This window comes from Elaeis guineensis, chromosome 1, assembly GCF_000442705.2.
Source record: "Elaeis guineensis isolate ETL-2024a chromosome 1, EG11, whole genome shotgun sequence".
Lineage (NCBI taxonomy): Eukaryota > Viridiplantae > Streptophyta > Magnoliopsida > Arecales > Arecaceae > Elaeis > Elaeis guineensis.
The window spans coordinates 152,438,578-152,464,171 of NC_025993.2; the positions used below are offsets into that span (position 1 = coordinate 152,438,578).

The 25,594-nt window shown below is 40.8% G+C and overlaps 2 protein-coding genes across 4 annotated transcripts; both read left to right on the forward strand.

Annotated features, from left to right (window-relative positions):
* The first annotated feature begins 38 nt into the window (after positions 1 to 38).
* On the forward strand, positions 39 to 14,501 carry LOC140850843 (calmodulin-binding receptor-like cytoplasmic kinase 3). Of its 3 annotated transcripts, none has more exons than XM_073244049.1 (8): positions 39 to 709; positions 1,191 to 1,445; positions 7,870 to 8,132; positions 9,444 to 9,609; positions 9,683 to 9,772; positions 13,604 to 13,902; positions 14,091 to 14,322; positions 14,459 to 14,501. In XM_073244049.1, exons 1-7 carry the CDS (start codon positions 394 to 396, stop codon positions 14,304 to 14,306), a joined length of 1,605 nt encoding a protein of 534 aa, XP_073100150.1. In that variant the 5' UTR covers positions 39 to 393; the 3' UTR covers positions 14,307 to 14,322; positions 14,459 to 14,501. The 3 variants fall into 3 exon arrangements, 2 of the variants coding, with proteins under 2 accessions (XP_073100150.1, XP_073100147.1); XR_012134669.1 differs by having other exon boundaries at positions 40 to 709; positions 14,091 to 14,378; XM_073244046.1 differs by having other exon boundaries at positions 41 to 709; positions 14,091 to 14,501.
* A 3,712-nt stretch (positions 14,502 to 18,213) lies between these two features.
* Positions 18,214 to 25,480, forward strand: LOC140851910 (synaptotagmin-5-like). The gene is made up of 10 exons (XM_073244057.1): positions 18,214 to 18,651; positions 21,522 to 21,624; positions 21,714 to 21,766; positions 21,963 to 22,083; positions 22,437 to 22,558; positions 24,330 to 24,431; positions 24,520 to 24,594; positions 24,690 to 24,769; positions 24,854 to 25,004; positions 25,082 to 25,480. The coding sequence occupies exons 1-10, from the start codon at positions 18,547 to 18,549 to the stop codon at positions 25,463 to 25,465; spliced, it is 1,296 nt and encodes a 431-aa protein (XP_073100158.1). The 5' UTR covers positions 18,214 to 18,546; the 3' UTR covers positions 25,466 to 25,480.
* The last annotated feature ends 114 nt before the right edge of the window (positions 25,481 to 25,594 follow it).

Consider the following 25,594-nt stretch of genomic DNA (forward strand, 5'->3'; position numbering starts at 1 on the left):
CCTCCGTGGTCCTGTTTTAGTTCCTTTAAAAGGAGCCCAAAAAGCTGGTCAGCAGCTTTTAATTTATCCGTTTTCATGTGAACCAGATTGTATCCAGCGTGCCGAGTATTGGATGGTGCGAGTTTAATTCGCCTAGAACAGATATTTGTGAGAGGTTTTTATGCTGAAATTTGTCAGAAAAGAGTTAAAAAGGATCTCCAGCCATTCGATCCGTGCACCATCGCCCTAGGGTTTTGGTTTCTGAACGAATCACAGAAAGATCCTGACACCTATTTTTCTTTTTCTTTTTGAATCTTCTTTGGTTTTTTTGGTGAAGTGGGAATCTTCCAATCTTTTCATTCCTGGCTAAAAATGAGAGCATTCAGTGGTGTCTGTGCCCAAATTTCTGAGTAGATGGCTCATTTTATTCTGCCTCTGTTGATCCTGATGCAACTGCCTTGGTGTTTGCTTTGTGAATCGGTACCGACCCTCTCGAAAGTGTGCAGATTTGATCATGTTGCCTACTCAAAGTCGTCGGATGGGTATCACCTTTCAATTAATCAAGAGAGGATAGAGGATCCTGTTTTGATATGTGAAGCACTGGAAACCTATTTCAAGAGTGGGTGTTTGTTATGTGATTCCCAGGTGGAATCATGGAGGAGAATTGGCAAGGAGTACTGTCGTCAGGACTTTAACGTACCAGTCAATGTGAGGTGCAATCATATTTCTGGTAAATACTTGTCGAATGGATCATCATTGGTTGATTGGTTTTTTATGTTATGTTTATTTACTTATCTTACTGTATTATAATGCGATGAGAATGTGTTATTTTGTTGGTAAATGGTAATCATTTGAATGTTTTCAGAATTTTCTGTGGACAAAGTCCTTACTGTTGGAAATGGATGAGAAGCCATAAAACCCAATTATTTGGATTCAATTAGGTGATTTGATTGGAAGACTTACAATTTTCTTGCATTAGACTATATTGTCTTCCACATCTTTTACTCTAGCTAATTGAGTAAATAATGTTTTTGCTTCTTTTCTTCGGTTGATTTCGCCTTTATTTGTTGTATATCAAAATATACGTTTTGAGTCTTTTCACAAGAGTTTCTTTTTAAATTGCAACTTATTGTGGTTTCTTTTAGCTATAGAGAAGACCACTTCACCAGATTATGTATGATGGTTGCTCCTTTTCGTGTTGCATATTGCAGTGGATTTAGTTCGGAGGGCAGGGAGGAAACTGTTGCTGCCGTTATCAGCAAATGTTTCCAACTTTGAGCAGTTGACCAGAAAGGGTCAGTTGCAAGAAGAAGAGCTAGATATTAAACATTCTTCACCATCAGATAATGTTCCTCTGGCTGTACCAGGAATCTTCCTCATCTGTTGTGCTTTTATGTGCCCTTGCGTTCATGCAAGGAGGAAAGAAAGAAGCGAGCATAATGTTCTAGCTAGACAGCTGAATTCAAGTGAGTCAGCTTGGAAATTATGCCATTTAACATTTTCAGCTTGCCTAACATGTGCAGTCAAGTTCATTTACCAGAAAATGCTTCTCAGTAATAGCGCATCTACTACACATGTGATAGCTTCCATTTTCTTATGGGTGTGCATTTTGTTTTCATACATTATGTAAAATTGTGATTTAATTGATCCATAGTAGAGTCATGTTAGTTTTATACATACATCTTACAATTTTCCTTCAGAAAATGCAGGATGGTACCAAAGTAAAACATTGACTGTGTTTGAATGAGATGGAAATTAACTGATTCGAGGTCTCAAGATGTGCCTTGTGCTGTACCATTGCATTGTAAAGCTAGTATGTTTTTTTTTTTTTAAACAAAGAAAAATTGTGAGAAGTATAAAGAAGGCCATCATGAGTTATAATCCATCTCCATAATCTTTCTAGTGCACACGTGCATATGTGGGAAAAGGAGGGGGCGGTGGCGTGGGGGCAGATTCAACTTCCATTACGATCTGGTTGCCATTTATGTCTCTACAATCCACTAATTGGTTTTCTTGGGGGATTCTCTTTAAATTATATGTTGTATATACAATGCAATTCTCTTGGGTTATGCTACCAAATCTATGATAGTTGGGTTGAAGCTTGGAAAATATTTGGTCAATTCTGATGAGTTTTCTTATTTATATTTTTTAAAAATATCCCTTTCATGCTGCAACTTTGTTGATACACTAGTGTTGGGATATACCGACCGACGACCCCGACGGACGACCCCGACCCCGACTGGCCGACCGACCGACTGACCGACCGACTCCGACGGACGACTCCGACTGGCCGGCCGACCGACCGACTGGCCGACCGATCGACTCCGACGGACGACTCCGACTGGCCGGCCGACCGACCGACTGGCCGACCGACCGACTCCGACGGACGACTCCGACTGGCCGACCGACCGGCTGGCCGACCGACCGACTCCGACTGGCCGACCGACCGACTGGCCGACCGACTGGCCGACTGACCGACCGACTCCGACGGACGACTCCGACGGACGACTCCGACTGGCCGACCGACCGACCGACTGGCCGACCGACCAGGAAGTCTGATGGCCGACTCACTCGCCGACCAACGGAGGGCCCCGACGCCACTCAGCTGGCCACCGACCTAGGGTCGGCCGACTCCTCCGACCGCCGTACAGCCGTCAGACCTTGTCAGCTCTGACGGCAACATGCGGCACGACTACCTAGGGGCATTGTCCCGCTGAGGGCATTGTCAACCCTGGTGATTTGACAGCCGCACGGCGACGTGACATTTTCACGGCGACTCTGACAGTCCACAGTGAGTTGACAGTTCCTCACTTGTCCGCGCCATTAATGACGGCGCCATACCGTGTTCCACTATATAAACCGGGGAAGGCAATAGTGCAAGGGATCGATCCGCTCCGTCTCTCCCCAAAAAAAATGCAGGCTCGCTCCTCTCTCCCTCTCTCTCTCTCGATCGAGCTCTCCGTCTACATTTCACTGTTGCCCAGTCACCTCTCTGACTTGACCGTCGGAGGGTCCCCGCCGGAGCCGCCTCCGGTCAGAGTGGACTTCTCGTTTTTGCAGGTGCACGCTTCCCGACGGTCGGACGACGAGGCGATTGGCCGCAACAGATTGGCGCGCCAGGAAGGGGGCCAGCATGACAAAGACAAGAGCTCAACGATCGAGAATCACTGGGTCGGCGAGGCGCTCTTCCCGCCGGGAAGAGGCCTCCCCGCCCCCACCGGCGGCGGAGCCTAGCTCTCCGCGCCCTGCAGTGACCACGGAGGCCCAGATTGCGGCCATCGTACGGCAGATGACCGTACTGACCGACGCAGTCAAGAGCCTCCAGCAGCAACCGACGGCCCGACCTATGCCTTCCAGGAGCAGCCGCCGACGACCGCGCCGATCTCTGTCGCCTCCATGCGAGCGCCCCCAACAGCGCTCCCACAGAGAAGAGGAGGGACGACCATGGCGCGACGACCGACGGTCCCAGCGGCCCTCTCCTTCCTTGCTGGAACGGGCAAGGAAAGAGAAGCGGCCGCGCACACCGTCGGCCTCACTCTCAGAATCTTCCGGAGACTCCACTCCTGCGGTCTCCCAGCATCGACGAGCGGACGACTACGAGCGACGGTTTGAGGAAATCGACCGCCGACTCGCCCAGTTGCAGATGGACGGCCAGAAGTCTTCGAACGACGTCGACTTCCAGACCGCCCAACCTCTCTCCCGACTGGTCCTCGACGAGCCGATTCCCAGTCGGTTCAAAATGCCGAACGTGGAGCCATACGACGGCTCCACCGATCCAGTCGACCACCTCGAGAGCTATAAAGCTCTCATGACGATCCAAGGGGCAACCGATGCTCTTTTTTGCATCGGCTTCCCCGCCACACTCCGCAAGGCTGCCAGGGCCTGGTACTCCGGTCTTCGATCGGGAAGTATCCATTCCTTCGGGCAGCTCGAGCACTCGTTCGTGGCCCATTTCAGCACCAGCCGAAGGCCGCGAACGTCGGACAGCCTTTTCTCCCTCAAGCAGGGGGAAAACGAGACGCTCCGACACTTCGTGGCGCGATTCAACGCGGCCACGCTCGAGGTCCGGGACCTCAACGAAGACATGGCTGTCTCAGCCATGAAGCGGGGTCTGAGGGCGTCTCGATTCACCTATTCTCTGGACAAGACCCTCCCCCGGACTTACGCCGAACTGCTGGAGCGCGCGTACAAGTACATGCGCGCGGACGAAGGAGCTTCCGACCGGCGCCTGACTTAAGGCACAGGCCGAAAAGAAAAATGGAAGAAAGGTCGGGCCCATGCTAAACCCAGCAGGCCCTCCACCGATAGATGGGTCTTGCCCCGACAATGGAGTCCGAGACCGACGCATCGCAGGTATGACTCCTACACCCCTCTCCCCGCTCCTCGTGCGCAGATCCTGATAGAGATCGAAGGAGCGGAGAATCTACGACGGCCTCGACCTCTGAAGACAAAAGGCCCCGACCAACACGGCCGATCGTCGATCGCCGAATCAACGGCTCGATCATCGATCGTCGAACCGACGGCCTCGGCCTCTGAAGGCAAAAGGCCCCGACCAACACGGCCGATCATCGATCGTCGAATCAACGGCTCGATCACCGATCGCCAAACCGACGGCCTCGGCCTCTGAAGGCAAAAGGCCCCGACCAACACGGCCGATCGTCGATCGTCGAATCAACGGCTCGATCACCGATCGCCAAACCGACGGTCTCGGCCTCTGAAGGCAAAAGGCCCCGACCAACACGGCCGATCGTCGATCGTCGAATCAACGACTCGATCACCGATCGCCAAACCGATGGCCTCGGCCTCTGAAGGCAAAAGGCCCCGACCAACATGACTCGATCATCGATCGTCAAACCGACGGCCTCGGCCTCTGAAGGCAAAAGGCCCCGACCAACATGACTCGATCATCGATCGTCAAACCGACGGCCTCGGTCTCTGAAGGCAAAAGGCTCCGACCAACATGACTCGATCATCGATCGCCAAATCGACGGCCTCGGCCTCTGAAGGCAAAAGGCCCCGACCAACATGACTCGATCATCGATCACCAAACCGACGGCCTCGGCCTCTGAAGGCAAAAGGCCCCGACCAACATGACTCGATCATCGATCGTCAAACCGACGGCCTCAGCCTCTGAAGGCAAAAGGCCCCGACCAACATGACTCGATCATCGATCGTCAAACCGACGGCCTCGGCCTCTGAAGGCAAAAGGCCCCGACCAACACGGTCGATCGTCGATCGCCGAATCAACGGCTCGATCACCGATCGCCAAACCAACGGTCTCGGCCTCTGAAGGCAAAAGGCCCCGACCAACATGGCTCGATTGCCGATCGCCGAATCTATGACTCCGTCGTCGGTCTGATCGACGAATCGCCGAACCAATTGCTCAATCTACGTCTCGATCGTCGAGGACATATCGGATTCTATGACGAAGATCGAAGGAGCGGAATATCTACGACGGCCCCCACCTCTGAAGGCAAAGGGCTTCGACTAATGCGGCTGGCTAACTTGCCGACTTAGCTTCGACTAAGAAAGGCAAAACGCCAAGACGACCGCAGTCGTATTCGCGACATACCGATCTGGTCACGACCGATCGAAGGATATTCGGCTTGCCACCGTTTATCATACATCCCGACGCATACGTCCGACCAAGGGCCGGACAATGGATATTCGACTTGCCATCGTTATCCTATCCGAATACGTTGGATGCTACTCGACTATCAGATTCTGCAGAATGATCGTGTCGACGAGCAACGTTCGGAGGTTGGCCGACCTCCGACCCGACGTGCATGCTCGACCTACAGTCGGGACGACCGATATTGAATCGTTCGTTGATGTGATCGCCAGAGTCGGGGCAAGAAAAGATGGAAAACCACTCCTTTCGTCCGAAGCCGTCGCCCACGTGTTCACGCGAGCCAACACGACATCGGGCTCAGGAGTGGGGGGGCAACTGTTGGGATATACCAACCGACGACCCCGACGGACGACCCCGACCCCGACTGGCCGACCGACCGACTGGCCGACCGACTGGCCGACCGACGGACCGACTCCGACGGACGACTCCGACTGGCCGGCCGACCGACCGACTGGCTGACCGACCGACTCCGACGGACGACTCCGACTGGCCGGCCGACCGACCGACTGGCCGACCGACCGACTCCGACGGACGACTCCGACGGACGACTCCGACTGGCCGACCGACTGACTCCGACGGACGACTCCGACTGGCCGACCGACCGACTGGCCGACCGACTGGCCGACTGACCGACCGACTCCGACGGACGACTCCGACTGGCCGACCGACCGACCGACCGACTGGCCGACCGACCAGGAAGTCTGATGGCCGACTCACTCGCCGACCAACGGAGGGCCCCGACGCCACTCAGCTGGCCACCGACCTAGGGTCGGCCGACTCCTCCGACCGCCGTACAGTCGCCAGACCTTGTCAGCTCTGACGGCAACATGCGGCACGGCTACCTAGGGGCATTGTCCCGCCGAGGGCATTGTCAACCCTGGTGATTTGACAGCCGCACGGCGACGTGACATTTTCACGGCGACTCTGACAGTCCACAGTGAGTTGACAGTTCCTCACTTGTCCGCGCCATTAATGACGGCGCCATACCGTGTTCCACTATATAAACCGGGGAAGGCAACAGTGCAAGGGATCGATCCGCTCCGTCTCTCCCCAAAAAAAACGCAGGCTCGCTCCTCTCTCCCTCTCTCTCTCTCGATCGAGCTCTCCGTCTACATTTCACTGTTGCCCAGTCACCTCTCTGACTTGACCGTCGGAGGGTCCCCGCCGGAGCCGCTTCCGGTCAGAGTGGACTTCTCGTTTTTGCAGGTGCACGCTTCCCGACGGTCGGACGACGAGGCGATTGGCCGCAACAACTAGAAAATTAGAAATTCTCTCAGTTCCCAATTTGTGTGGAGATCTTGGTTCAGCCACATAATTTTTTATTTGATCTTGGCTCAACCACATAATTTTTTTATTTTGTTGTTATTTATACTATTCTATATATCATCCACTATTTATGGCTTTACTTTGCCTGATCTGCAAAAGAGATTTATGGCAGGGATACAAATCCTTGAATGTAGAGCAAATGGTAGCATGGCGTGAATGCAATTATTCAGGAGGATAATAATGCCAACTGCAATACTGATGAGGGTAAAGGTAAAATTGTCTTTGGTGGAAAGTATGGAAGACCTCTTCTGCAGCGGGTTTTACACAAGCTGTTGCAAAGGGAACCAGAGAATGTTTTCTGGATTTAGATTTGTGAATAGTTCACCGAGAACATAATCATTTGTATGTTCTACAGATTTCTTTTTTTTTCTACAGTATGACCTTGTTATTTTCTCTATCCTTTTCCCCCTTATTAAGTTTTGGCGCATAAAATCCATTCTTTATGGCTGGTACCATGATTTTGTATCAAATAATACATAATTATGTATCTGGAATTTGCATTGACATGTATATACAGGAGATCTTTCTCAACAAGTTTGTCTTACTACAAGTCATCAAACAAAGTCTTTCATGTTTGCACTGGTGTTTTATTTTGTATTATATAAGTGGAACTGAATATGACAAAGTCTTTCATGTTTGTACTGGTGTTTTATTTTGTATTATATAAGTGGAACTGAATATGAGGAGAAAGTTGACATTTTAAACAAATTCTAGCAAGCAATTCCAACAATGATGTCTTCCTTTACAGAATACTTGACATTTTCTGTATATGTGATTCTCCCTTAAGCTATTTTACATTTTGGTTGGTTAGTTAACTTGAGTACCATAACTACATGCAGATAGCCTTATTTGTTGAAATTGATATTAAACTCTACATGGCATGTTAATAGTATTGTTTATGCATCCTAACCAAACAGTTTTATTCACTGCAGTGGATTCAGTTTCATCCATAGAAGTAGGTTCAACCTCTGGAAAGATCCCCACAACTCCACTCAGAGTGCCTCCTAGCCCATCTCGGTTCTCATTGTCTCCTCAATTGAGTACAATTGGATCAGTAAATCTCAGTATCAATCAGATCATCAAAGCTACTCAGAGCTTCTCTCCTTCATTAAGGTTAGGTGAAGGAGGATTTGGAACTGTGTACAAGGCTGTGCTGCCAGATGGTCTCATTGTTGCTATTAAACGAGCAAAGAAGGTAACTATCTAAGTGTTTTTCACAGACTGAATTAAACTACAGAAACTCAGAATCACATGTATAATATGGTTATATGCTCAGGTGGCTTGTAGTTAAGCTCACACTATTAGCCAGCTCTTTTAGCAGTTTGACTTATTTCCTTTTGTTAGGCCTTGTCAATGACAGAGTTGTTGACTTGCAAAATAAAATATCCAAAGAGATTTTCGTTATCATATGGAATAGCAACCCTACCTAAATTTATTCATAGATATAAATATTTCTATCAAAACCTCTTTTAGCATGAAATATTTTATCAAGCTATTGACTGAGTATCAATGTCCAGATTTTTAAAAAATATTCATTGCATATGCAATATTGATGATTACATAAGGTCTTGTCACCATAAGCAAGTAATATTGATGATTACATGCAAGCAATATAAGATATTCCATGTTAGGTACATGCTACAAAAGGTAGACATAAGCATATATAATTATAGATAAAGACATGCAAGCAGATGAATTTTGTTGTTTCTGACAAATTAAATGTCTTGACAAAGTCATTTCATATTTCTTCTTCTATGTAAAATAAACATCAAACTCAGCAAACTAAAGTAGATGTTAGAGAACAACATGGTGATGTTTCTAGCCATTTGGAATATATATATTCTCCCAAACACTAGGTCTCTGTGCTGGAATTTTGAATTATTTTGGGAGAACTGTTGTCTATAAGATCAAATCTATATTATGCGCAAAATGCTCTTGACAGTGTAGTTGTCATAAATGCACAATCTTGGGGCTTTTATTCCATACACTATCTAGTTTTTCACAAAAAAATGGTGCATTTATCACTTTCTGGAGAAAAAAGAAAAATGTCTCACTAGAGTTCATGAAGATGAGGAAATCAATGAGATGGACTTGGGTTTCCTGGCTAGCAGAATGAACTAATACAGAGGAGAATGCAGAATGAACCTGTTGGCCAGATGAGAATTTTGTGGATAGCAGAAAAGGTGGAACTTGATGCATGAATCCCCAAGCCTCCAAGGTAACAAAGCATTTGGGTTGTTGACAAGCTTGCCCAGAATGATATAAATTGCATCAAGTCCACATAATTTGCATTAACAGATAGATAAATGGCCTAGAGAACTTGTGCTCACAGTTGCTCAAATGTACTGCTGAATGCTTCTAGATGAACTAATTTGCAGCACAACATTTCTTCATCTCCTTTTGATTTATAGGTTTTTTTTATCAATATAACTATTACATTCAGGATGACATCTGTTTCCTTAAATATTATGTGCTTCTACAGTGTTGTTGATAGATTTTTGGACAGGAACATATTCCAGCATTACGAGATGAATTTAGTAATGAAGTTGAACTTCTTGCGAAAATCGAGCATCAAAACTTGGTTAGGTTGCTTGGTTACACTGATAAAGGAAATGAGCGCATTATCATTACTGAGTATGTTCCAAATGGTACTCTCAGGGAGCATCTGGATGGTAAGTTGCAGATTCTGTTACATTACTATATTGGTTGTTCATGGAGCTTAAATACATTCGTTTCATTTGGCAGGTCAGCATGGCAAGATTTTGGACTTCAAGCAACGACTAGAAATAGCTATTGATGTTGCCCATGCCTTGACTTATCTCCATCTATATGCAGGTGAGGCTAAGAAAATTTCCCTTGCAAGGCTTTATTGTTGTCCAGCTAATAAATGCTTTATTTTATTTATTTACAAATGGACTTCAGATTTTTGCTACTCATTGACTCAGGCAAGTTACAACATGACTTCAATAACAATTCCATTCCTTTTGAAGTGTGAAGATGTGTCTTCTTAGTGATCTATGATCTGTGATATGGAAATCATTAGATATTGTCAAAATGAATTTCAATTTTCAGATTTAAAAAAAAAAACAGTAGATATTATGTTTAAGTTAGCAGAAGATTTTTAAATTTTTGGAAATTGTCAACAAAATTTAAATTCCATCATCATCAACATCTCACCTGGATCTTTGAGTTTAAACCAGTATCTCATTGATTTACTATTTGAGTAATCAATGAGTCTCACCACAGGCTAAAGTATTGCATCTCATGGAAATAGTCTCCCTCGGAAGGTCCAAAATACCTATTTTCTATGTTGTCTTGCTGGACAGGGATGAGAAGTACCCTGAAGTTTGACCTTTCACAGTCAAATTTATACTCAAACATCAAAAGAGATGAAAGGCCTTTTAAGTTACGAGCTCCCATGAGTTATAGATGATTAACATAGAAAAGTTCTTTAGCTATTTGTAAAGCCTTAGAAAGTGCCAAGACTTATTTCCTGAGAGAAAAACCAACCAAGATTATTATTCCCATCTGTAACAAAGAACAAATGGATAAAGACATTATTCATCGAAGTTTGCTGATGTTCTATGACCTGGCATAAACCCTTTTTATCATTGCCAGTTTCCAGGCCTAGGCAGCTTGGGCAAGAAGGGAGCTTGCCAAGAAACCTAGAGGGGAAATTGGTGGGTATGAAGACCTGCTCTATAGATTAAGCTCTTGTAATCAGGAATTAAACCTCAAAGATTCTTTTAGATATGTGAAGAATCTAGACTAGAACACACACACGCATGCATGCACACCTAGAGGAATATTATTGTCATCCCTTCCCTTGTGTTTGTTTCTCTTACTTGTATTGCTTTCTTAATAAAGTGACAATCATAACCATAACCAAAATGATGGAGCTGTATCCTAGCTATTTGAGTTTACTTCGTGACTTATTTTTTCTTAACAATTCATACTAAAGGCTGTACACCCTGTCACAAGTAGCTTTTACATAGCTTTTCACCATCCCTGGCCATGTTATCTTACTTTTTACCCTGTTGTTCTGGACTCTATGCACAAAACCAAGCAACTCATTCTAAGGTAACCTTAGATCACCAAGCCAATGCTTCTATGTTGTTTCTTCATCACTTGTCCTTAAATTTTGGTCGTAACTCCTCCAGTGATATGTGCTATAAATATCATATTTGTAGTTCTTTCTGATGGCCGCCAAATATTGCTTTTGTATATATGTGTTTGTCTCTGGACACCTCATGTCATGTGGCAGTTTCTCTGCCAATTATTTATGATGAATTGGTACGTCAAATAGCATATTTTGAGTATCATTACTAAAAAATGTCATATTTTTATAATATGTATTCAAGCCTACTTTTTCCATCTAGAAACAGAGAGGAGATAATATAAATCAAAGAAGGAAATAAATCGGACTTTCCTCTTGTAGAAAATGGCAACACGAAAAAGGTGTCATCAGCAATAAGACCTAAATAACCCCTCAAGTTAGGGCTCTAAGGAACTAAAAACTAATTATGTTTCAGTTTGACTATTTGGTTTATAATTTATGTCATAAAGATGAATACGGTTCTCTAAATCAAATATTTATCTTTCATCTTCATTTAGATTCTGACTACAGGAATATTTGGTTGCAGAGCGGTAGAGCTGAAACTATGACTGGTCATGTACCCACCAATTAGGGTTATTAGTTTATGGTAGATTTTTCTCTTGCCTGAATTTGCCTGGCGAGGAATTCGACACCAATTCATAGAATCTGTGTACAGGCTATCTTTTGCTTACAGATGTGTGCCCTAGCTGATCTGTTACATGAAAGAGGCCTGAGTGATGATGATAATAGTAAGATCTTTCTCAGAAGAGCATTTTAGATGATTCTTTTATCTTGTTAGAAACCCTGTACTTGTTTGCATTAAAGTAAGTTTCCAAGCTTTCAAAACTTAACGACCTATTAATGGAATACTCCAAGGCAAAAGCCATGTTAGCATCTATTGCCATTAGCACTAATTGTCCTCTCCAGACAAATGTATTTAAACTAATCTAATGAATGCACCATGTGATTTACTAATTCATTCTTGTTGAGGCAAAGGAAGTTATTATCAACCAAGATTTGCTGTCTTGGTATTGGACCCCATGGTAGTACCGTCCCATTACAGTATCGATACACAGTATGGTATGAGATGGCAAAGTATACTGTGTCGGTACTGTATGAAAATGCATATCTGTTCGATATCGGTACAATACAATATGCCGAGTATGGTACAATAGGCACTAGTATGGCAAACCTTGTTATTGGCTCGATCCCCAACCCAGGTTTATTCATTTTACTTTTTCAATACACATCTTGGCTTAATTGTTAGCGGTGAGGATCTTCCTCTCAGTGACCTTCCTTTTTCCATGATGGAGGAGAACTGAAGAATTCAAACCTTCTACATCAAAATTTCAAAGTATCCATAAATTACATATGCTTCTTCTATGCCAAGCACAAACCTGTTGATGGCAATTCTAGACCTTCCACTGGCTCAGATTCACACATTTGCTTTGAAGCAGTTATTCATTAGCATTAGAATGAAATTGAATATTCAGTTCTTACAATAATTGTTATTTCACTGGATTTGCCATATTGTATTTTTTTCAAACATCCTTTATAGCTCCACACCAGCTGTGTCAATGCCAGTCTCAAGTGAAGATAAAGGCATCAGACTGGAACTTAATTCTTCTATAAAAATCTAACCTGCTTAAAGGAACCTATTTCAACACTGCCAATAAACCTAGCCATAATTTAGTAGAAAAAGGCTTGTTGGTTATGATGATGATTGTTGCCTCTTTTTCATATTAACTGCTGGGCATTCAGATGATTTGTCTATCCCATTATTATCTGTATCAGTGATGTTAGATTATCTCTTCTGCAGATAAATGAGATTAATACTTATGTGACACTTAGGTTCCAAGGATTTTTCATTTCCTTGAGCAGTGAATTACTTGATCATGAGCCTGTAGTATCAAGAATTGTCTGCATAGGGTGGTGCATCCACTTTGTAATCTCCTCAGAAACTCATCTCGCGCCTGCTTCCTAAGTGTTTATATTATTATGATTACTTTTATTACTTTTTTATTATTTTATGAGAACTGCTTCCTATTCCTGTACTCCCACACCCACACGCACTCCAGGTAACTAAGGATGCACCCAATCATGATATTCATGCCTTTGTGGGTTTTCCTTTCTTGATAAGAAACACCGTTGCCATATATGGCAATTCAATGTAACTATGTTTTGACCATTTCCAATGCTCTCCTGGTTTCTCATGAAGATATCATTCACTGCTAATATAATTTGTAATGTGCATGTATGTATAATATGTTTCTCTCTCTTTCTCAATGCTGTTTCTTTCTAAATTTGGTTGATAAATGTGTTCCACCGCAGCTTGTTCTTGCATACATCTGCTTCATATTAGGATGTACACACCTGCCTCTGCCTCTTCTCTTTCATTACAAGAAAATTGTTTTTTGGAGTTATGGAGCTATTGTATCTAAATACATCTTGAAGATTTTATATGCATCTTGGCAATAAAGTTGGCATGTCGATTTCTCTCAGTTTGTCCTTCTCTTCTCCATGTGACATGCTAATTTGTTTTCTGCTGTGTTGGTGTGATGTGTCGACAGAAAAGACGATAATTCACCGAGATGTGAAGTCATCTAACATTCTGCTGACAGAAAGCTATAGAGCCAAGGTGTCTGACTTTGGGTTTGCAAGAACTGGCCCATCCGACACAGAACAGACTCACATCTCGACCAAAGTGAAAGGAACAGCTGGGTACCTTGACCCAGAATACCTAAGGACCTATCAACTCACGCCCAAGAGTGATGTATTTTCCTTTGGAATATTGCTCATAGAAATTCTCTCTGGAAGGCGTCCGGTGGAACTCAAGAGAGGCATAGATGAAAGAATTACTGTTAGATGGGTGAGCATTAGCCTCCCTGCTCTCAGAAAACATATCAATCATTGTAGCTGCAATTATTCTAGAATTGCTTGATATACTCATAAGCACCTAGTCATTAGTTGAAATATAACCCATGATAGAAAGTTTAGTACTTGGAGATGCAGCTTTTATTTATTGTTGTTGTCTAAAAACATAGATTGATGTTTCAGGCTTTTCATAAATATAATGTGGGCAATCCAAGGGACATTTTGGATCCTTTGCTGGAGGAAGTGGTAGATGAGGAGGTACTGGGGAAGATGCTCAGTTTGGCATTCCAATGTGCTGCCCCTACACGTGATGATCGACCGGACATGAAAGAAGTCGGAGAACAGCTGTGGGAGATACGAAGGGAATTTAGGAAGAGCTTCAGTAAAAGCATAATGTAGCTCTGCTAAGCTGCAGGTGAGATGGCATTGTAGAGGAAATCAGTTGTTTATGTCTGTATTCCGAAATAGGATGTGAGCACTACTTAACCTACAGTTTTCTATGTTGTTCTCACGATTCCAGTATCATTCACATTTCTTTTTGTTCTCAACAGTGAGACACCAGAAAAATAAAACAGTGATGGTATATTTCATCAATCAATCTTTGTTATATGACGTGGACAACTGAAGAGTTTATGCATATTATTCAGAAGCCACATTTTGTATATGTGATTAGATCGTGCTGTAATTTTTGAACTTGATAGCTTAGGTCATTCTTGCATAGATTTGAATCCTCTGTGTGGTATTCTGAGTGACCTTGGTGGAAAGATTTGTGGAGGCTGATTCTGATATGATGCTAATGGGTGCTAATGATATGGCTAGATCTGTGGACTCGGAAACATCTCTTAATTTTAGATATGGTATCACTATCACCATATAATTTTGACAGCAGTCTTTTATGTACCCAACTCTTAATGCTTGGATGGTAGCTGTGATAGCACCCCAACAGAAACAGAGGAAATAACCAGTAGAATTGTTAGAGAGTTGAAGGGCATGCAAGTGATGGGGGGTTTCCTAGCAGGTGGTTGAGGAAATAGATAGAACTGTAGCAGCATTCTGAATCCAGTTGCCAACTGCATCGAGCCTGTTGCATCATTTACATCTGCAAGAAAATTTAAAACATCAGTGTCATAGTAGTTGAACATGGATGAACAAATTGGTGTACAGGATTTTCAGTCAGGTGCTGCCAATCTCCTTGTCATGAATCCTCGGATGCTGTGCTTGTATCGGCCTTGGTTCTCGGACACATATAGTTTAGGAGGGTTTATAAGCAGCTGGTTTTGCAGACTTCAAGGAGCACGTATCAGTGATTGGAGTGTGATAGATAAACTGGCACAAAGTTTAAGTGCGATGCAGAGCTAGCAGATTTTGAAGATGATAATCATCAGGATGGTTGCAACATAGATTACTCAATATTTTTAAATAACTTTTTGTACTTCTTAAAAAATATGTTTTAATTAATTAATTTTGATGAAAATTTTGATGCTTGTGTTAACTTTAGATTCAGGTTTTTGATAAATTGATTGATTTTCACATGTTCCATCCGGAATGAGATAACCCAAAACTTTATAAGGCTCTTAAATAAAAAATAAAAAAAAAATCAGATGGTGATTTCCTTAAATAATATTGTTAAATCATAAAAGAACATGTATATAATATGTACGCTACGGTGCATTTTCCTATCCATTGGATTGATCCACCAATGAGCCGGTGTATTTGGTCGGAACAATTACTTCTCCCTTATCTCAAAGCTAACCAGATTCTCGGTAACTCGTCGTACACTTGAGCTCGGACCCACGACATGGACTTGTGCAAACGAACCCACAATGGAGAGAAAGCGTCCACCTATTACGTGGCCACCAACATGTGAGTCACTCATCCGAGCGCCAATCGAATGTGGCCTCAGGGTCCGGTCGCATCGACCACGGGGGATGAGAATCATGAGATGGATCTGAATTTGTTCCAAGGTCTCTATCTCTGGTCCTGCGTTTATTGGAACTAGCAATTCTTGTCCTCGTCCTTCTTGGTGTTACTTTGTGGGTGCCAATTAAAGACCGGGTTGTGGCTTTTCCTCGGTCCCCTGAACTCAAGGTGCCACTATGTCATAATTGAGTCAGCTGAGTCAGCATAGCCATGAAATTATTGGACTCTTCCTAACAAATTAACGCACGTGGGAAACTCGGGATATCTTCAAGACTTCAATTTAGCGGGCTCAGAAAATCGATCTTGTCTTCGGTCTTCAGCATCCGTGGCCACAAATCGAACTCAAATTTCCAGTAGACTCGTACCTTAAAGTCGCACGTGAAAAAGCTATGATATGGAGAGTACAACAATCGTCCACATGGCTGTGTCAACAGGCGACACGTACCCATATGTTCGTCCGGGGCTTCCACTGAATCATTGCGAGGATTGTCCCGTTAAGAGTGGGCCCGGACTGGGACATGGCAACGTGTCTCTGTAGCAGCTCCTGGTAAATAATTAAGAGATTTTACCTAAAAAAAAAAAAAAATCACAGAATCTGATCGCGCGATCACCGTTTAGCTGGATTTTTGGGCAATCTAACATACAAAAATTATTGCTGGGAAATGGAGAGTGGCTCAAGAGTCTTCATTCAGTTCAAAAGTACTTGAGTTAAGCCAAAGAATCGAGCCACCCTAGAAAGTCATTATCTGGTCCATCTTATGAATTTGGAACCTACTAAAATGTAGTCTACCTACAGGTTTGTGGAGTTATCAAATTCCAAAATGAACAAATATTAGCTTGTTCATACATGGGACATATTCAACCCGATAGAACTTGCTTATTCGATGTGATATAAAAAGTGTCAAAAAAGAAAAATCATTAAAAATTAATGAAAATTTGAATAGCAGCTCGTTATCATCCTTCTAATACAAAAGCATATTTAATTAATTATTTTATATAATTAAGATATTATACTAAACATTCCAAAGCATACAACATATATAAAAGCAAAGCTACCCAGAGATGTTTTACAATAAGTGAAATAAAAATATCTATATAAATAAACTAATTATAGTATAATAATCGATACATTATGACGTTACGTCTGGTATACTACAAATATAAAAGCAAAGCCCCCAATGAATAAAAAAGTGGCAGGACTGTCCCATTTTATTTTACAAAGAGTGAAAAAATGAAGCATAGTTAGCAAATTGAAATTTTAAGCTACAAACACAAGAAGCTAAACATTCAAATAATTTATTATCCAATAATTGGATCCAAGCATCCTAGATATATAAAAGATTGTATTTTGAAACATAAAAAATCTGAGAAACCCATAACATAGGTATACAATTGTACCATCCTAACATAGAAGGCGTGATACAAACAAAATTCATATATCTTTTTTTTTTTTCCTTAGTATTGTTTGTTTACACTATATTCTGGAAGATGATAAATTGGAGAACATGACTAATGGTGTTTCTCATTCTGAGTAAATCTATCTTATACAAACACAAAAGGAAAATAATCCTAAAACAATGTATCATTTCAGCGTTTGAGAGCATTGACTCTGTTCCCTGAACTACATTTGGCCTAGCATTTTTGGTTATTTTAGTTGTCAATACAAATGATGTGCATATGCTGGAAAAAAAATAGAATAGAGGGAAGGGTAAAGCAAGGGAAAAGAAAGATAACATGTTAATAAAGGGAAGAATAAAAATCACTTTGCAAGTTATTAAAGGCTTGATGGACTAGATTGATTTTAGCTTAAAGAGAGAACCAATACAATGTGTGTGTGTGTGTGTGTGAGAGAGAGAGAGAGAGAGAGAGAGAGAAAGAGAGAATCAATTTCTCATAGTTGATTGTGTACCCAAGTCTGGTTAAAAATATTTTGTAAAATCTTTTTAGTCAAGCTAGTAAATACTTGATCATTGACACTCATCAAGGTTTATACCAAATTATCTTGTATAATCTGTACATTTTCTTATGCCTTATATAACATCAAAAATATAGTATCTTAGTGGCACTAATGTTCATTAAGAAGTCATTAACTCCACTACCAAATATTTAATAGTAAACGTAGATTCTAACGCACTCTATAAAAACTCTATTCCTATTAAATAATCTAAAATTTTCAAATCCTTTCAGTCCTAATGAGCCTAATCTATTAATTAAATGGGCCCCAATTTAAAATCGGTCAGCGTGACATACTTAAACGGTACCGACCAACCACCCCTGTTTTCTCTCACACTATAATCCAAGAAAGGAAACATCTCTTAATCAAGGGACGGTCCCGTTTATAACGAGGCCATAATCCGGAAACTCCAGGCCTCATAACCGAACGCAACAACGCCCAGGTCCAACGGAACTTAGACGATCTCCAAGTTAAAAAAAAAATATCATTGCCGACAGTGGTTTATTTTAGCTGAAAGGAACACCAACGTCCATCCATCCATGTGGTGATCCAGAGAGAGCTTCCCATCGAAGAATAGAGCAAATTCGAAGCCGGAGCAGGATCCTCCTTCGCCTCCTTTATTATCCGTCTGTCTTTTCTTGTCGTGCCCACATCGTTGGATAAGCTTCTCAATCTCTTCCCGACCCCCTCCAAGAAATCCAAACCGCTACCGGTTAGGTTTATATTTTCTTGGGGTGGAGGGAGAGGCGGGTGGAGGTGTCGGAGATGGCGTTCTTGTTGGGGTTGTTCCTGGGAGTCGTGGTTGGGGTCGGGCTGGTGATGGGCTTCGTCCGTTCCGAGAATTACCGATCCAAGCAGCGATCCGAGCTGGTACGTTCTTTTCTTGTTTTACCATTCTCGGGGTCCCTTTTTATTCCCATTTTCTTTTGTGTATTTTGATTGGCTATTAGCCCGACTTGATGAATTTGCTTGTGGATAACGAGGAATGGTTGGTCGAGATTTTTTTTTTTTCCTTTATCTTTTGAATTTTGAAGGAAAGATCTTGTTCTTAGTATTGATTGCTGATGGTTAATTACCAACTTTTAACCTGTGATTTGTGTCAAGAAAGGATATCTGGAGTGCGCTAAGAAGCACAAGTCTAGATGAGAGTGCGTCTAGCTGTACTGGCATTATATAAATGGTGTTCATGGTGCAGATTGTATGACACAGTCATGTCAATGCGGTGCAAATGCAATTCATGTCGTTGTGGTGGAGATTTCAGTTTGTGGGACTAGCTATTAAGCTGCTTCCTTGATAAAACTTTGCAGACATTATGGTTTTTTCCTTTAGAGTGTTAAAAAAAAAAGTAGTGAACTACAATTTTATTTTCAGTCTAGAACCAACAAAGGGAATACAATTTGAGATTAAGGGACTTTGGACTTAGTGGTTGGCTGTGAGGACTGAAGAGGATGATTCTTCTTCAATCTCTGCTTAGTTGGCATTCTGACATTTCTAAATCAGAAGCTTTAGTAATTGTGGCTGTAGGTGACAGCTGATTGGTTTTTGATTCTTGGCATTCTACAAGACACTAAAAAAGGAACAGGAAAAACCCTTAGAGTAGAGAAAAGGTTATAGAGCTAGCTTATGTGTCATCCAAGTAAGTAAATATTTTTGCAAAATCAGGTGCTTTAACATTAGACCCTTTCTTAATGTGAGAATAACTAAGAATGCACGTCCATCCAGTATCCTCTTAGATTAGGTTCCAAAAGAAACATGCACATCCAGAGAGTTTGGCTGGAAGTGAGTGAGAACAAAAATAGCTGGGAAATAGAAAAAATTATCTGTAATACTGGAAAGGCATGTGCTTGATAACCAGTAGTCATGTTAGCGGGAGTCATCATCAAGGTCATTTCAATAAAAGTTTTTGTTCAAAAATTTCATTTAGGTTGCTGCATACAGAGTATGAAGGTTAATATGCTATACCAAATAATTTAGAAACTTTTGCAGTTATAAGACATATTTCTAGATTATAACAACATTGTCTATTTATACAGTTTTAATAGATTTATCAAACTGGCTTTTAAGTCAGTATGAAAATTATTAAATAAATCAAATAGTTTGGCATGCCTTATCCAAGTCACTCTGAAATAAACTATCGACAGAATTAACTTAATAATGAAATCAAAGCATCTCTGTTATTCTTAAGGATTCTTAAACATCAGTATTAATAAGAGAAAAAGGTGTGTCATGATGATTATCCTCTTTGTGGAATACAGTTCTATGGTTTTTTTCCTACCTGGCAACTTTTGCATAAAATTTCGGATTTAGATAACAAGCAAGTTGGTAGACTTTAATTTTCGATGAGAGGAACCGGGGAAAAAAAACACTGCTAACAAGGAGACACTAAAGAATGTTATGCAGAATTCAGTGAGACTCAGCTATGATAGTTGAGTTCTTCATCCACACGCCCTCCACCGGTTGTTCCTTTTATTTGTAGGCATTGGAGGATACAGTGTGGGGATCAAAGGACAAACATGATCTGGATAATCTATTAATAAATAGCATATTCATAGGAAATTTAGGGATATACGCAAAGATGAGAGATGAATTGGAATAGGATGTGTCAAAATGATGCAACAGCTATGCTAAAGTGTCAGGAGAGGTCGACACACATAGATAAGTAGCGATGCAATCCAGAAGCAACAGTTCAAGAAGTTCAGACAGCACAAATATTCATTTGCTGACTGAACCAAATAGTGCATGAAACTGAACGGTGATCACCTGGGGATAATTAGGTTCTCCCTAAAGCCATAGGAACTGATGCAGCAGCAATTCTTTATAACAAGCATGGTGGAATGACAAAGTGTCACTAATTGTAGATTATTCTATTCTATCTTCAACTTTATTATGTTTTATCTCCAACTTTATGCTTCAGCTTTTAACAAGGTTATTACTTTTTCTAACTCCAAAATTAGGCTTGTCCTAGCAACTTTAATGATGGAATATGCCTTGCTAGCTCCTTTATCCTAGTCTCTTGTACTAAAAACTTTGGACCTATGGGTTACGTTTGGGTCCAAAAGCTACACCTGAGCAGCAAATAGGTACAATGTGGGTTTGACACAGCCCAACCCAACCAGAAGACCCAGCTTGTCCTGATCAAAAGTTACTTTAGAAGGTTTCTCCTAAAAATATTAGACCAAACAAATGTAACATGAACCTAATAAAGTGAATACTTGGGGGCGGCCTCCATCATGTGCTATGTTATATACATTATCATAATTTAATGCTAATTAAGTTACTAATTATATGAAGATATATGTCATGTGTAGAATATGTCAATGTCTGGATGGATATATATAACATATACATAGAGGCCTGCATTATATATTTAAATGTCAACACTGCAATACATTTTATTACACTTAAAATGCAAAAACTTGTGGATAAGTGAGATTATTGGATATCATCAAGGAACCAACTTGATTACTTAAATATTTATAGATGGTTGAGATCATTTAATTTTAAAATATTTTTTAACAGCTTGTCTGTAGTATCTGGATTCGGCTCTCTGCTTCTGAAATAATATATCCACCAATATTTGCTCAACTTAAAAATGTTGTCACATTTATGTTTATGTTCTCTTTGTGTTTTGTGCATAATTGGGATCAAAAGATTTCTTACCTCATTTGACATTGACTAGATAAAAAATGCACGCCTTTTGAGGCTTCAGTGCTGATGGAGAATGTGTATTCTTGTTGCAGGCTGCTACAGTGGCAGCTTTCTCGAAGATGACAGTCGAAGATTCCAGAAAGATTCTTCCAGCTCAATTTTACCCATCATGGGTTGTTTTCTCACACCGCCAGAAGTTGAGTTAGTTTTGTTTGGATTTAAATGACATTCTTTATGTGCCACCTTTTTGAATGTCTTACTGATTCTGCTTTCTTCGTTCTTGCAGTTGACCTGGCTCAACCTTGAATTGATGAAAATCTGGCCTTATGTTAATGAGGTACTTAGTTGTTCTCTCTTGGTGTATTGCTTTATGATTCCGAGCTCTGAATGACGTGCATCAATTTTTACGTATCAGTTTGTGTGCAGACATCCATAGAAAACTTATATGGATGGGGTGACTAATATGTGATTAAGGAAGCAATTTCCTCCTTGCACAGGATTTCTTGATTGTGTTTACAATTTGATTGTCACAGGCAGCATCTGAGCTGATAAGGACTTCTGTTGAGCCAGTTCTTGAACAATATAGATCAGCCATCTTAGCTTCACTTAAATTTTCAAAGCTAACTCTTGGTACTGTTGCTCCACAATTTACAGGTAGGTTCAGTTGCCATTACATCTGCTTGTTGCGTGTACTCCATACCCAGTTGATTCATCTGAATTTCGCTTTGCTGAATTACTGCTTCAATAGTAAGCACATTATTATAATTTAATTCATTGCTGTTACTAGGTTGCTTGATTTTATTCTTCTCTTTTTTACCTTCATGATTTTTATTATTAAAAATAATAAATATAACTTCTGCTAGATCCAAAGCAATACATATCATTGCACATTAGATTTTTTGATGATTTATGGCATTTTGTGATTTTTAATTGTTGGGCTATCCTGTTAAAGAGCTTTCCGCTATCATTTTTTAATCAGAAATTTGTAACATAATCATTTTTTCTAGGAGTTTCTATCATTGAAGATGATATTTCTGGGATTACTATGGAGTTGGAGTTGCAGTGGGATGGTAATCCAAGTATTATACTTGATATTCGAACAAAACTTGGTGTGGCACTTCCTATACAGGTAATACAAGTATTTCTTACTTGGATTGGAAAGTTAAAATGACAGTCGAGCTGAGATAGCTTTATTGATCTTTGGAATTTTAAGAGAACATGAAGTCTAAGATCATCGAAGGTAGATATTCTGAAGTGATTGTTGGAGAGGCCAACTGCATATTTAAGTCACAATGCTGCTGCATCCTTGATGAATCAGCTTTTGGGATTATTTTATTTTATTTTTTGAAGTCTATTTCTTCCTGGCTTCCTTTCTATTTGAAAAAGTGGCAAAACCAGTACACTAATAGTTTTGGAAAATATGAATCACAATGCTATGCTTGTCTAACGTCCAGTATATTTTTGAAAAAATGTGCTCGTATTAGATGTATCTCGATGAAGGTGTATCTGGTGTGCAACATTGGGTTATGGTCCTTCTGGATAGGGAGCCAATGTGATGCTGCTGTTCAGATCCTTTTAAAAAAAAATAAATAAATAAATGAGAAGCTAATGCACTTGGTACGCCACTCATGAGGAAGAGAGCTAGGTTTTTTATCAGAGCTGGCCCATGTCTGGGGATTCTTTGGAGGCTTATTGTCTTGATGTTTTGAATTGAGGCTGTTGAGCAGCCTCATTCGGAAACTCTCAAAGTGTCATCTACAAAAGTATAAGGGCATCCTGGTAGTGTTTGTGTGATTGATAATTGGGGTAATATTTCATTATATTAGAGGATTTTGCCTTCTCCCAAGATTAAAAACAAGAACATATTGCATTGGCATTTTTAAATAAGGCATGGAGCTCTTCTATGTTAGTGTTATTTCTAAATTCTTATGGGTTTATAATTATGAGCTACTACATTTTGAATAGAGTAGGCTAAGCCGAGCTCAAGTACAGTTCATTTTGAAATCAAGCGATGCTTTTCATTGTACATGCCCATGCACACATACGTTTAACTCCTATTAGCTCCTGTAATATATTCATTTTTTCAGTTTATCCTTTCTAGTTTTGCCACACAGCCATCTTAGCATTCTTATTTGTACTATGCTCAACTTGTTTTCATGTAATCTGTTTATTGCCCAATACCCAAAGCCATATAACATTGTAGGACTTATGCACACATATGCACACCTTATGCAAATTTCCACCATTTATCTCTATGTTACAATTGAAATACATTCTTTAGTAGACAAATTATATTAGTCCTAAATACTTGTAAAATAAAAATATTTTATAATAACTAAAGTAATAGATGTTATAGTTTAATTATTTATATGTTTCAAGGATTTGTGTTGTGGATCAGGGAGCTTCCTAGCCAGTGACTGGCATGGAATGGCATTTTTCATGTTGCGCACATGTAAAGCTCTACTAAAACAAAAATAAAAAAATATAATAACTGAAGAATTTATAAATGCCTTTTTAATTAAAAGTATAAAAGCATTTAATGTATGTTGTAGGAACCTAGTGTCAGTGCTGGTACTGGCTTCACATGGGCAAGCATTTAAAACCTTGTTTTATTCCTATTTTTAGCTTAATCTAGCTGATCTCAAGTGAGCCAAGCAAGCTCTAGCTTGGATCATCTACTAATCATTTGCTTTGGTAATACAGTATATAAGTATCTCTCTTTTCTGTTTAGTGAATTCTTTACTGTTTCGAAAAATGAATACATAAACTTATGGAACTTGAGAAACCATAAATTTACTTTAATGGAAGTTGATGGTAAGTACTCAGCTATGGATCTTTTTTTGTTTTTGGCATTGCTTCAATCTACAAAATTCTTACAAGCTGCAAAATTTCGAACCTAGGTGAAAAACATTGGTTTTACTGGGGTATTCCGTTTAATCTTTAAACCATTGGTGGAGGAGTTCCCCTGCTTTGGTGCCATCTCTTATTCATTGAGAGAGAAGGTGAAATACTATGTCTAGTGTTTTGATCTTGTTAGTTCTTGTGGTATTGTGTATTATATAAATTATAACAATATACATTTGACTGTAGAAAAAGCTGGATTTTACTCTCAAAGTTATCGGCGGTGAAATATCATCTATTCCTGGAATTTCCAATGCAATTGAGGTTAGACAATTACCACCCTATCACATCAGACCTCTTTTATGTGCATGCACACAATATATATCTCCTGATACAGCAAAACTAATATGTTTGTCTAGGGAACAATACGTGATGCCATTGAAGACACCTTAACATGGCCAGTAAGAAAAATTGTTCCCATTTTACCCGGAGATTACAGGTATAGTCATTTATTGGTGTATTTCAAGTGAAAATGATGCTTCCAATTGTATCACAATGTCAATGACATTTTTTTGCTGCTTAGTGACCTAGAACTGAAACCTGTTGGAATACTGGAAGTAAAGCTTGTCCAGGCAACGGGCTTAACGAATAAAGACTTGATAGGAAAATCTGATCCCTATGCTGTGTTGTACATACGTCCATTGCATGACAGAATGAAGACTAGTAAAGTAATTGTAAGTCCACAAGCAAATTCGTTTCCTGTTTTTCATATCATGTCTTTTATCTAGAGCTGACTTTGTAACTTCTACAGAACAATGATTTGAGCCCTATCTGGAATGAACACTATGAGTTCATTGTTGAGGATGCATCTACTCAGCATTTGACAGTAAAGATATATGATGATGAAGGGATCCAGGCATCCGAGCTTATTGGTTGTGCTCAAGTGAAGTTAAAGGACCTTCAGCCTGGAAAAGTGAGGGATGTCTGGTTGAAACTTGTCAAAGATCTGGAAGTCCAAAGAGACAGGAAAGATAGGGGTCAGGTAAGCTTTATACATCATAAAATTTTTCTTTTTTCTATCTATCTTTTTACCTACATGACAAAATCAAGTATTTTAAAGATCCTATATCGTATTGGACATGCTATAGAAGAAATAATAAATATGGAGATGCTTTTCACAAATTCAGACTTCTAGAGTACAACAAAGTATCAGATAAAGAAGGCCAGATACTTGTAAAGAATGACTAAGTAAGAAATAAAAACAGAAGGTAGTAATTTAATCTGTCACCTGCTATCTGTTGCATTCTTCTTAATACGAAGATAA